Source organism: Xyrauchen texanus, chromosome 22 (assembly GCF_025860055.1).
Source record: "Xyrauchen texanus isolate HMW12.3.18 chromosome 22, RBS_HiC_50CHRs, whole genome shotgun sequence".
In the NCBI taxonomy this organism is placed as follows: domain Eukaryota; kingdom Metazoa; phylum Chordata; class Actinopteri; order Cypriniformes; family Catostomidae; genus Xyrauchen; species Xyrauchen texanus.
In genome coordinates, this window is record NC_068297.1 from 8,945,447 (window position 1) to 8,959,935 (window position 14,489).

Here is a 14,489-nt window from a genome sequence, read left to right on the forward strand (position 1 = left end):
GGACAAATTACCCTGCACGTACATGAGCATTGAACAAAAGCTCTCTCTCTCTCCATATGGAGAAAGAGGAGATTTAATAAACAACATAATCTACAATATTTACACACTGAGAGTACTTCTGAAGTATGTGTCCTCAATGGAGGGGAACTGTTACATAACCATACGGTGGTATTGTTTGTCATCTCCTTGTCCTTCTGGGGATATATGGAGAGACTCTTATCTAAGAAGAACATTTAGGGTTTTATGAAGAGTCAGGGCTTTATCCTAAATGTATGCATTGTGCTCAATTCTATTTCATAACAAACACCAAGCAGAAAAACCAAACAGAAACCACGTGGAGCTTCCATCAAAGCTGGTTTTAGATTGATTGAACTAGAGACCAACCGAAAGGTGAATGGTGTTTTCAATGGTTAAAAATGATGTTGATATCCAAAGTGATGGCTGTTATACATATAATTTAATGGCAAATGAGACCAACACAAAATTGCTGACATTAAAGGACAATATTTTACACAATATTTACAAAAAATTCCCAAGAAACAAAAAACAGAAAATAGTAATCATCTATTGATAAGGCTGTTGGTAGATTTGGAAGTAACAAAAAGGGAACTACCAAACCTGTTAAACGGATAGTTCACCCAAATGAACTCTCTCCAAATTCTCTCATCATTTACTAACCCTTCAATGTTATATTTTGGTTTGTTCTTACCCAAAACTGACTGGATCTTCAGAAAAAATGGATTAAACCACTGGAGTTGTATGGATTACTTTTGTTAAGTCTTTATGTGATATTTGGACCTTCAGAGTTCTGGCCACCCTTCACTTCGATTGTATGGACCCACAGAGCTCAAATATTCTTCTAAAAATCTTAATTTGTGTTCAGTAGAAGGAAAAAAATGTTGGGGGGTGAACTATCCCATTAATAAACAAAGAGGGTAAATATTGGTCAATTTGTTGGCCTGGCCGATATATCACTTACAGCATTTGAAATGGGCACACAATACAAGGTTCTAATTATCTAAGTTTTCAAGTACTGAGTCACAATACTCACAAAGGCTGAAGGCAGGTAAAGAACTCCCAGCTCATATGAGCGCACCATGATCTGAGTGTTGTTCTTCTCCAGGGCACCCCAGGCAGCTTTGGACAAATTGGCACTGTAGAAAAAAACCACCAAGCAAAGTTTCACCCATGTTACACCAAGTCATCTCTCAAATATAGCATTTTAATGTCACCTAAACTAGTACTGCTAGCATTAAACATGAAAAATCTAAAGAATATTGCTGACCACCATCTTTTAAGACAAAAATTACTAAATAATTCATGCGTTTAGGACTCAACAGGCAGTGCCTGAAGGCTTCACATCCACAGCAGACTTTAATCTTTATAAAAAGAGAAAGAATATATTATCACTGGACCTGACACGACTGACCTAGAGACACTACTCAAAATCTCCTTGTGCATTTCCACTACAATTAAAGTTGTGCTTTGAGACATGCCGCAGTAATGTTGGCCATTCATAATGACTTGAGATGTAAATTGTGTGGGGTTCAATGGCTTGGCCCCAGGAAAATCTTGTGTTAAAATTTGGACCATTTGAATAAAGAATGTCTTTGTTTTGCTGGTATAACAGAGATGCATCTTCTCCAAATGTGTATTTTAACATTAGAATGTCTCAGGGCTCAAAAATAAGAATGACCCAATGTTTTCTTTCGGTCATGAATGAAAATCAACACAGAAGGCGATTATTTTTTAAAGGTTACATTCAAGGACTGGATACATAGCCTCATGCTACAGTTCTTATTGAAAATTATGTATTTTTTTCATTTCAACTTAAAGTTATAAAGATTTATAATTTGTTGTCATTTTAGATTTACCATGTCAAGAAATCATGATTTGAAATAAATACATCAAAATACTGTAATTTGACCCATCTAGTCAACATCTGAATTGAAGATGCTATTTTTGGGACTAACTTGAAAGATAATCAAAGGGAAGTGTGCACTTCTACCACGCCCTTACTTTTTATAACTCACCTGGTGGTCGTCCACTCCACTTTACCACCCAGATGTGTTTTTACCACGACAATTGACCGACTGCACTAAAGGGCCTTGATTATATGTAAAAGCACTGTTGCATGAACAGTTTGAGGAAACCAGTAAATAGTCCAGAGTTCATGCTGTTAACTACAAACAGCGCCACACCCCCCGCCCCCAATATAACCACCCAGACTGAAGACACATAAATATTGTAGCAGTATAAAGGAAAATGGTTATGGTTTTCCCACCAATGAAACAGGGTGACTTAATCTTAAATAAACAAACTTCTGCCAAGAGTGTGAGTTTGGCAGCTATAAGCGGTTCTCTGTGCAACAAAGGAATAGAAACTGTACATACTGTATATATATATATATATATATATATATATATATATATATATATATATATAGTTTATGTACATATACATACAATTCATTGTTTGTTTTAAATATATGAAAAATGTATTTCACTTTCAGTGGCTTTTCTGCTGGAGCCCTAAAATCCTGACTCTAGGCAGAAACACCTTTTTGTCTAATGAAATACAATGAAGGATGCAATGAAAGTGAATGGTGACTGAAGGTCTCCTTTCGTTTTCCACAGGAGAAACCAAGTCTTAAAGTCGAGTTTGGAACAACATGAGGGTGAGTAAATGAAAGAATTCCAATTTTTGGGTGAACCCTTAATTCCATTTAGCAAGCACATTTCAGCTGTATCTAACCTTGTGACGAGGAACCAGGCCAGCTGCGTGTAGTCTGGCGAAACCCTCATATAGGTTTTAATGTGGGGCATGGCGTTGCTCCTACCAGACACATCCGCATGCCAGCCGCTGGTTTTGCCGACAGATTAAGAAAGGAAGAGAGGGAGACAAAGAAAATGAGAATCTGAAAAAATTGTGAGAAATAGTGAAAACACCTGCTCTTATTCCTATCCTAAGTGAAATATCACCCAAAGACACATTTCATGCCATTTGCAGGTGTAGGGAAATTATGATGTATTTTAGAGCGTAATGTGCAGATGGAGAGGAGAAGGTTCTGTCTGATTGCTGTCATCATTCAACCATGAATACACAAGTAGACACAGACTCATATAAATATACAGAGTAGAAGTGTTGAGGGTGTTCTCTAGAGGGGGGACTGAGACTGAATCTCTGATCACTAAGCAAAAATGAGGCAACCAGTAAAATAATTTATTTATGGTAATAATGAGTTAAAATGGTAAGAAAGATTTTTGAGAAGCAATTTATGGGTATGACAACTCTTAGGGTAGCAGCTGTTTTGATCACAGGGTCTAAAGTGTTCCTGAGGAGTCTTTCAGGGGAATATTTATGGTAACATTTGAATATTGATGATTAAGTTGTCAAAATTAAGGTTTACGCATGGGGGAATGGAGAAATGAGAACTTACTGGAAGTATGAGTGAAGCCAGAGTTGTTTTTGAGCTGTCTGTATGCTGTAAGGTAAAGATCCCCCAGCTGCAGGGATAAGAACAAGCAAAGTGGGTGGTCATGTAATAACTACAGAGGTATGAGGAAAAATACCTTTTTTCTTGATTTCAGAATTAAAAGAATGAATGATACCTGGAAAACCCTCCAAACTTGTTCTCACATCTTCCACAGATGGATAAACCTAGAAGTGACAAAATTTTAAATAACGTATTACATTTTATGAATCAATCGATTGGTCGATCTGTCTGTCTATCTATCAGCAAAACTCCATTACTCACACAGTAATACTTGCAATATGAAAGGTGCCTTTATGAATCAATCGATTGGTCGATCTGTCTGTCTATCTATCAGCAAAACTCCATTACTCACACAGTAATACTTGCAATATGAAAGGTGCCTTCTTACATACAGGTATGTGCTCTTTACCGGTATATGCCTACATTTAGAATTTCTGGATAATTGCACCTCTTCTGAAGGGTCAGGAACTGAATCACCCCAATAGCTCAGTGGAGTTTCTGATGGCACTAATTATCAGTGTTCAGTTTGAAGTGAAGACACAGTGCTATTTAAACCACGATGGGACTGTCTGCTGTCATATTCTCAGTACTGAAGATGCTCCGTGTGGTGCCTCAGCTTTTCAACTGACATTTAACAATAGATCCATCAGATAGATATTAATCATCTGTCCCTCCATCTGAGAAGACATTGTTATGCAAATAACAGTATGGGTGAGAATTATTGTAACTATTCTCCATAACTCGTGCCAAGACGTGACACACTACAGAGAGAATGGGTTTCCTTTTTTTTTTTGGCAAATTGGCATTCCAGTATTAAGAATGAGAATATGCTATGAATATTAATTGCTAATTAAACATGCAGGATGTCAACAAATTTCAAATTTCATGGCTCAGATAAGTGAAGCCAATGTTTCTGCATTCCCAGACAGGCAGAAACAGGCTGCACATGTGCGTTCTAGCATCCCTCCTTGATTCTATACTAATTAATACAGAGACACAATTGAGAAATAATTTATCCTAATAGACAAGCAAGCTGGTATGGGAATACACAACTCTCTGTCTCTATCGTTAGACCCATCTGGGCATGTCACTACCAAGGTGGTCTAAAATATCCAGAAAAAGCAATCTATTAGCATTCCTATTCATCTCAGTGACAGTTGTTTGTCCCTCCAGAAGTACACCATTTGAAATTTGACATCTTTGCACCTAGGCATTTGATTCTGAGGCCAGGTTTTATGAGCCGTAAATGCCAAGTGACTACTTGAACCTATGCTAAGATTCAAGTAGTGACTGGGAGATTGCCATGAATGGCACTGTTTTTGGCAAATAGAATTTGACTTTAATTCTATTACGGCTGTAACGCATTAATTCAGTGTGATTAATTTTATTAAAAATAACGATTTAAACAAATTTACGTAATTAATCACAATGCCCGCAGACCATAATAAGGAAGATTTCTGAGAAATGCAAGCTTGTAGTACCACCAGTTTACCCCAGAGTAAGTGAAACTTCAGCTGTATGGGCAACGCACAGTTTATACAGTGAACAAAACAACCCTTCAGCAGCAGAACAACACAAACATGTGTTACGTTTGTGCGTTCAAAACACTTGATGGAGCGCAAATTTGAACTAAGAGATCTCAAGATGTGTTCTAGTATTAACCTCTATTTATCTTAACATAGTGACCTACAAATGTTATGTTTACGATGCAACGCAACCGATACGCTACACAAGCATGTCTGACACAGGTGTACATTGACATTCCTTAAACAAGCCCTCATAATAAATCTCGAACTGATTGACAAATTCACTTGTGTAATGGATTGCTGTGAACTGTGTGCTCAATTATGTTCAATAATATGGTAGTAAACAATACATTGTATTCTAAATCCGCTTTTTGTATTGTCTTATCAATAATGAACTCTTCTACCACATGAATGTAATGCATTTTAATTATCTGAATATTTTTAATTATATATGTATACTTTTTAAATATTTAAATATAACTATGTATAATTATTTCATCATTATATATTGAATTATTGTTATATGAGGGCAAATATTTGTATATGTGATTAATTGTGATAAATTAATAGGGACACCATGTAATTAATTCGATTAAAAATGTTAATCGATTGACAGCTCTAAATTCTATACATTCAACTGGCTCAAAGGGAGGCTGAAAAAGCGTGTTCATGACCACAGACAGATCCCATGATGGAACCAGTGGTTTTGACATCCTGTTCAAATGTCTTGCACCCCACATAAACCTTCAAACAAACGGGTGTTGACCCATTGTATTCGAGTCTATTCCCACAAGACAAGCCAGTCATATGGCAGTGAGATTAATCTTGACGGTAGAACAATGTGTCTGTGTGCATACCACTGCTCAAACAAAGCCCATTACCATTATCATAAACGTAGCTCGTTTAAGCAGCTCTTGCGCTCTGAATTGTTTCAATCACCCTGGGGTGTAAACTCGTGACACTCAAATTTAGCCTCACACAGGCCAGGCCCAAAGAGCTACTCGGTCCGGAGCAGGCTGAAATACATCCTACCACGTGACAGGAGGTATGTCGTCGCCACTTTCCTCGGAGAGACCGCCCCCCCAAAGAGGTTCCTCTGTGAAGGAAAGCAGGGATTCTCAAGTGACGGAGAGCGAGCATCCCCTCTGATGTCACTTCTACTCTGCGATTTAAGTGACGGCGAGGACACAAGTGCTGCGCTGCAATCCAAAGCTGAAACTCTCTCATTCGCAGAAGTCCAAAAGGAATGACTGACACCTTTAAGGCCATCAGACCCAGTAGGCGTAGACACAACCTGAATGAGAATATTTTCAAACAAATGCAAAACGATCACGACTTCAATCTGAGACCCAGATAAATTATTTCCTGTGAGGTCATCAGACAGCTCTTTGTCTTGTTTATTTTGAATCCCAGATTTGCTAAATGAGACACCAGTGTTCTCGTATCTACTGTATATTTGCTTGCTCCCGTGAAAATCAACTATCGGTACTGATTAATTGGTAAAACTGAAATATCGGTCTACCTCTAGTCATGACAACACTGATTGGCTGATGGCACCACAAGAATGCAAAATTATTTTGAACATTGCAACAGACAGAATAGGATGTCACACTCAAGAACTGATGGGTTTTAATAAATAATAAATAACAGAATATTATCTAAAAAATGCAAAAATACTGTATATGCTTTCCTGCAACAATAAAAACATGCATCTTTGAAATATGGTATTGAATACTTTGTATTGAGACAAGAGCTCAGTGTGAGCGTTTCTATTACAAACACGTCTTCTTGACATCCGAATTCGAAGGTCAGAGTTATCCAAACGTATCTTTCGTGCACAGCGGAACGCAATATTTCTTTGCATGAGATTGTGTTTCTGGTCAATAAAATGCGGATACTTTGAATGTAAGTGCGTGGAGAATGAAGTGTAGTGTGACTGCGGTTTCAGACCTTTACGAGTGACTATCCTGAGCTGTGATACGAAAGGCACCAGACAAGGACAAGTCAATAAAACAATTTCAAGAACGCTCAAAAAGTCTTCTATATATACAAATATTTCTTGCCAATATTCTGAATATATGGATGCTTTTGAATGGCCATCAATGGAGAAAGATGCTTTTTGCAGCTAGATCAGCAGAGGCTGATCGTCTCCTAATCAAGAGAGGGTACAACAGTGATAAGAGCAGTTTTCTTTCATTGTTTCATAACACTCTGCAGGGGCTGTTCGAAACACTCACCAGAAGCATCTTTGTTTCTGTCCTGGCAAATGATTTCCCTGACTTCCCCAATGTAGTGAGAGTCTGCTGGAACTCAGCTGCCAACCATTTAGTCTTATCAAGACCCATAGAGCCAATACTAGAGAACTGACCAATCACGGGCCACTGCTCTTCATTCTGCAAGGGCCATGTGTGCTCGCTGAGCAACTGTGAAAAAAGAAACAATGAGATATGCTTGTTAACTCTATGTTATGCCACCTCAAAATGGTGAACCTTCCAAGATCAGAACATTTTAGACCCTCGAAAAGGTAAAAATGGCACACTTCAGCTTAAAGAGTCAGACTACTGTGAGTCAGTTACAAACAGATTCTTTCAGCTGAAGAAATGGAAACTGAATATTGCATGCTCAATTTCAGATTCTTGTCATAACCAATACAATACCTCTCTGCCTGTGTTTTCTGAATTCCCTTAATAAATAAATGAAATGAGACGAAAATCTCTGAGGCATTCTATAGGCACATGTTGATTTTGTATTAACACTTAATCATTCTTCTGTCTAGAGAGTGGAGGGACTGTAGAACTTGCAGGGCAGGGCTTGAAGGGCAGAGGAAAAAATAAATTGAATCACACAAGAATGTGAAATCAAACAAAAAACATTACCTTTCGTAATCTTAGATGGCCCCACTTCTCCATAGCAGGTCCTTGATATCTTCCTGGAGTAGATCCAATGAGATACACCCTATACAACACAACATATAGTATATGAGAAGTGATGACTACTAAGGCCAACATTTGTTTTTCAACTCAAAGATCTTTTAATGATCTAACGACGGAGCCAGTGGAATTAATTTCTGCAGCTTTCAAGCTATGATGTCATAGAATAGCACCATGTTAAGACACAGTCACAACCTTTTAGAAGGGTTGCTTGCCTCGCTCAAGGACAAAATGTCACTAGCTCTTAGATTAGCCTTTTGAACCCGCAAAATTTTATATTTGAACCAGCAAACTTTTGGATACCAGCCAATATCTTTAAAGGGGTTGTTTGTAAAAGTTCAAATACTTTCTATCCCAGCTTAATATTTAGAGACAACTTAAAGTCATTTGTAGGTTGATTTCCCCAAAATGTGCAAACATTGTATCTCAAAGCTGAAACTCTCTCATTCGCAGTAGTCCCAAAGGAATGACTGACACCTTTGAGGCCTGAACACAACCTGAATTTTTTTTTTTCAAACAATTGCAAAACGATTACGACTTAAATCTGAGACCCAGATAAATTATTTATTTAGATACGAGACACCAGTGTTCTGTCAACACTGATTGGCTGATGGCACCACAAGAATGCAAAATTATTTTGAACATTGCAACTATGTGGCATTATCAAAACATTACTATTAGTTTGAGCATCCTGACACAGCAACATTGACATGTCATGACTTTTGTTTGACCAACCAATGGCAGACGGGGGAAGTGTTTGGGGTCATTATCTTTGCATCAATTCTGGTGATGCTAGTGGTGAAGAAATTACACACTTTATGGGATAGTTCACCCAAAAAAGAAAATTCTCACTTTTACTCATCCTCATGCCATCCCAGATGTGTATGACTTTCTTTCTTCTGCAGAACACAAACAAAGGTTTTAGAAAAATATCTCAGCTCTTTAGGTCCATACAATGTGTGAATGGTGGCCAGAGCTTTGAAGATCCAAAAAGCACACAAAGGCAGCACAAAAGTATTCCATTGTAATCCATATTCAAATCCTTTTTTACAATAAATCTACATTTTCACAAGCCGTCGTGTTCACGAGAGGACAGAGTTCTTCTTCCAACTACTGAGCAAGTAAATAAAGGGAGGGATAAAGCAAAGGAAAATAATAAATAAATCATATTAACATATTAACACAACAGTCCAGTAGGTGGCGATCAGCAAAAAAGAATGCAAATCTGCACAAAAATAAGAAATCTCTTGAAAGTGCATAGGAGGTCTGTTTGAAAGTAAGTTTATAGTAAAAAATATATATATATAATTAAATGCTTCTGAAGATATGGATATAACCACTGCCACTGGAGTCTTATGGATTAAATGTATTAATCCATAACTGACTTTGTGCTTTTTGGAGCTTAAAAGTTCTAGATACCATTCACTTGCAATGTATGGACCTACTGTGATGAGATATTCTTCTAAAAATCTTAATTTGTGTTCTGCAGAAGAAAGAAAGTCATACACATCTGGGATGGCATGAGGGTGAGTAAATGATTAGCAAAAGCTTATCCCTCACAATCCCACCTTAAATTCAATACCAGCTATCGCTTGTAAAAAGTCTTACATTGTTTCCGACAGATCATGCTGTTTGATGCGATCAAGCCATTCGGCAAGCTCTGGAGCCCGGTATGTTTCCAGGTATACCAGCAGGTCCCTCTTGAAGTTGGTGGGAGACTCCCCTGCTGTTACTGGACTTCCCTCCGGAAGCCTGGGGTACAGAGGACTCATCCACATCCTGTGATAGAGATATAGGCAGGATATTTACCATTGAAGGGCCAATTGAAATGATGTCAACCATTTAACCTCTTAGACTCTTCTACATCAGATAATTTATCATGTGGCATCCCTCAAGGGTCAATTTTAGGACCCTTATTATTTTCCTTGTATATGCTTCCTCTGAGCTCTATTTTCCAGATGTACAGCATATCCTATCACTGTTATGCTGACGATTCCCAATTATACTTACTAGTGAGCTTAGACAAGAAGTGTTCATTTGATAACATCCTAAATTGCTTTGAAGATATTAAACACTGGCTGGCAAATTATTTTTTTTTACAATTAAACAAAAGCAATACTGAAGTTCTGACTTTAGGTCCCTCCATGTCCTCCTTACCTGGCCTGGCCGACCTGTTAGGTCCTCTGTTGTCAAATGTACAAGATCATGTAAGAAGTCTTGGGAGTGATTTTTGTTTCATCATTACTTTTTAATAATCAAATTAGTGCCAATGTCAAGGGTAGCTTTTTCCACCTGAGATCTATCACTAAAGTCAAAAATGTTCTTTTCAGCAAAGACTTGGAAATTGTGATCCACTCATTAATTTCATCAAGGATAGATTATTGAAACACATTGTACATTGGCCTCACTCAAACAACAGCTAGAATTTTGACACGGTCTTCACATCAAATTCAGGGTCGATTTTAAAATACTACTTCATGTTTACAAGGCACTATCTGGTCTTGTGCCCAAATACATCAATGATCTTCTCGTCCCTTACTCCCCCACCAGAGCACTCAGGTCTTCTCATCAACTTCTTTTGAGGGTTCCTTGTTTCCGCTATAGATCTAAGGGTGATTGTGCCTTCTCTTTGGTAGGTTTTAAACTCTGGAATAGTCTTGCTTATCATGTGAGGTCAGCTTCTTTAATAGACATTTTTTTTAAAACCTCTTTGAAAACGTATTTATATTCTTTAGCATTTGAATAGGACTTTTTAATAGGTTAAATAAGGTCTTATTATTGATTTTTTTGTATGTATATAGATCTGTCATTGTTTATTTATTTGTAAAGCACTTTGGGTCAACTTCTGTTGTTTTTAAATGTACTCTATAAATAAAGGTTGACTTGACTTAAACATTTACTTCATGTAAGAGATTATTGAATTATGAGATCCTGCCCCTGTGATGCTAAAAAGGGTATATCATATTCAGCATGTATTAGCCATGGTTAATATCATGAATAAATATGGGTTAGTACCATATATAATTCAAGCTACATGTGTCAAAGTGACTATAACAATGAAACATTCTCTTCTGTGTGACTCTTTAATCACAGTGTTCCAATGCTTTTCAATTGCAGTAACAACTTTCAATTTCAAGCCACATCTTGTGTCTAAAAAAATTGTTCTGCACACGGACAGTCTGAGTGTACTGTGTTGATGATGAAATTTGTGCCATGAACATTGTGCACACAACATATCGGCCTATGGAAAACTGCAGTATACTTTGGTCTTTAGGTCTCACATTCTGAAGTCACACAGTTGTCAATAGCTAGTAAAAACAGTTAGCTAGCTAGCTTAGGCAAAATTACATTAACACGCAGGAGGGAATCTCACAATTAAAATTTTAAATATAAAGTGACACCACAACTAAATATTTGTCAGGGTAGATGCTGTATTTAATTTGACACAAATGAAAACAAGGCTGTGAGGGATAAAAGTACAATTTATTAAATGAGTTGTAGTTTACCTTTGTGTCAACTGTTTACAAACATTGACAATATGTCTCTTCAAAAAATGTCCAGTGTACAAAAAATTTGTTTGTGAAAATTAGATGTTAAAAAGGTAGTTCACCCAAACTTTGTATTATTTACTAACCCTCATGTTGTTCCAAACCCACATGACTTCAGTGGAAAATATAAGGATACATTTGGCAGAATATTTGCCTCAATCACCTTTCACTTCCATTGAATGGAAAAAACATGCAATGAAAGTAAATGGTGAGTGAGGTTAATATTCTGCCTGCAGGTTTGTAACAACATCAGATTGAGTAAATGATGACAGAATTGTTCAGGTGAACTATCCCTTTAAGACTGTACAACTTGCTGAAAAAGTCTGTACATCTATCCCTAACAGCCTTATTTTCAGTTGCAGATTTTAAATATTTTTTTTTTTAGTAAACATATTTCGACCTACACATTTTTTATTTATCTTTATAAACATGGCTTTTTTTCAGCTGGGCTCCTGAACTGACCAATGCTGGGTGCCACTAATATAGTCCCTATTTTAGTATCAAGGTTTCTGCGTTCTGCACATGGCCAAAGGCGCACACACACAAGCACACACACACACACACACACACACACACACACACAACCACAGCATGCTAGACTTCTCTTTGAGAAGTCCAATAACAGATGATTGGAGTGTGGGGACAGAGTGATTATAGTGTGTCCCCTAAGGCTCTATGAGAACAGATCAATATAGATTCAGACTGGCAGTGGAAAAGCCCTTCAGAAGAGACTTGAGAGGAAAAGCCGAAGTTATACCCGGGATCAGACAGAACCCGATGAGGAGGCACGTCAAGCCTGTAATGATATTCATTGTTCATCACTATGTTCCATTGTCCTCAACATTTGAAAACAAGGGAGACAGGTCGACAGAGTGAATATATGTAAAGGGCTTAGAACGGAGTGCACACTGCATAGCATACAAGAAATACTCTGGACTTGAAGCAACCATATTTGGTGCTCGCCCAGCCAGTTTAAATAGCTGAGCTGGCGTTACCATAGAGAGAAAAGGAATGTTGCTGTTCAGAAGCTTTGCATTTATCATCAGATAAGTGGTTATCTCTCTCAACCATTCAAGAGAATAATGATTCAAGATTAGAGATTACTTTTAAATTGCAAAGCCAAGCCTGAGGGCAAATATAGCTGACATATCCTATTTCCATGAAAGTATTTGGTGGCCCACAAAAACTCTAGCCATGATAACATTTTGGCATGTGAATAGTGTGACTGAAACTGGTAGTGTGTGTTATCTAGTAGCACTCAAAGCACTTTTTTCAGGGTCCAAACCTGGAACCTACTGTATTTGTTCTGATTTTCTTCTTCTGTCTTATTTTTCTGACCTCCTTAAATCGAAACTTGGAATCAAGATCACAAATTTCAAGGAATTTCCATTTCGGCCAAAGATTTAAGTCTGATTTGGATGAAATGTGCTTTGTTTCTAGAGACACAGCTTTTTTGCCGGTGCCCATAATGCCTAGTCGAAACTTTTCAAACCTTTGTACACTTGGACACCATAAAAATCTGTGGACACTTGCCAAATTTCATCCATTTTTGGTAAAAAAAAAACAAACAAAAAAACTGTTGGTGCGCGAAGGTATTGTAAAGGGGTGCGGAAGAATGACCCGTTCTCAAATCACTTTCACAAATTCAGCAAAAATGTGATTTTTCACAATAAAATGCACAAAGCTTGTAATAGTGTCAGGTGCGCTCTAAGCTGCACTTATGTAAACAAATATGTCTTGCGTGCCAGTTTCAAATGAGGGATGAATGAATTAACACTGATATTTCAGTCGGTCCCTCAAACAACACTATCAAATGGCTTCAGAAAAATGTATATATAAGGCACAAGAGTTAAGGATGACTTGTATGTTGCTTTTGGAACTTGGACAGCCTATTGCCATTCTCTTATTCCTCAGTCTTGTCGCTGACATGTAGTACTGGTTACTTTTCTCAGCGCTGGCCAGGATGGGCCAGTTGTTTATTCTTACTAGAAGTTTACTGGATTTTAAACACTACTGAGAAAGAATAACATTCACAGGTATGAATCTTTGCAATTCTATATATATATAAATTATCCAATGTTAATGTCTCCATTGAGAGAAAAACATTCAGCTATTTAAATACAGATGAATGGAGGATTCGGTTTGCAATGCGTTCATGCCCAGAGGTTGCGCCAGCAGCAGTATCACTTTTTATTTATTTATTTTTCTTCTATTTTTGTATGATTTAAAAGTATATAGGCATAATTAAAATGTTTTATGTATTTATGTAATACAGAAATTACACACAAAATAACAGAACAATGTTGGCATTGTGACAAATGATCATTCATTCAGATTCTTTTTCTTGTATTTTTAAATAAAACATTTACATGATAAGAAGATGAAAGAAAATGCTGTTAATCTTGTACATTTTGATCACTATTGATTCGTTTTTAGCGTGAACGATTTTGTTGTTTCAAAGGGGGGCGTGACCAAATACATTTGAGAACCACTGGATTAAGGGAACTTTGAAACGTATGACCTAAACAAGTAGAGATGCACCAATGCATTGGCTAAACAATGGTATCGGTCGACAAAGGCAGTTATCTGCACTATAGGACATTGGCCAATTGTTTAAAAACAGTCAATTCTCAGGACGGATTCAAATATGATAACTTAATCACCAGTCTAACCTATCACTCCTTCAATGGTTTTCTCTTCCCAATACACTGCAAATAAAAAGGATCCATAATATCTGAAGCAATGGCTAATTCATAGGCAGTCACTCTGATCTCCAGCTGGTATGAAGAGAAAACCATGGACAATAACTTCATTAATGGACACATTTTTTTTACAACAATGCTTAATTTAAGCAATTAATCCATGTAGCTAATTTAAATAGACCATTTCATGTCAGAGTGGAGTCTAAAACTACAATAACGTATATTCAGATCTGTAAAGCTCAAATCACTCTATTTAGGAGACATCAGCTTAATTACAATTTACTCTA

At 37.2% G+C, this 14,489-nt stretch overlaps 1 protein-coding gene across 2 annotated transcripts in view; it reads right to left on the bottom strand.

The window, feature by feature from the left end:
- The window catches only part of tdp1 (tyrosyl-DNA phosphodiesterase 1), a 40,165-nt gene that overhangs the window by 20,036 nt on the left and 5,640 nt on the right, over nt 1-14,489 (bottom strand). For both annotated transcript variants that reach the window (XM_052153754.1, XM_052153753.1), the window contains exons 8-14: nt 9,561-9,731; nt 7,899-7,977; nt 7,260-7,445; nt 3,612-3,660; nt 3,440-3,506; nt 2,755-2,862; nt 1,052-1,154 (exon numbers count right to left, since the gene is read on the bottom strand). In XM_052153754.1, the coding sequence (XP_052009714.1) occupies nt 1,052-1,154; nt 2,755-2,862; nt 3,440-3,506; nt 3,612-3,660; nt 7,260-7,445; nt 7,899-7,977; nt 9,561-9,731 (763 nt within the window). The remainder of the gene's footprint in view (nt 1-1,051; nt 1,155-2,754; nt 2,863-3,439; nt 3,507-3,611; nt 3,661-7,259; nt 7,446-7,898; nt 7,978-9,560; nt 9,732-14,489) is intronic.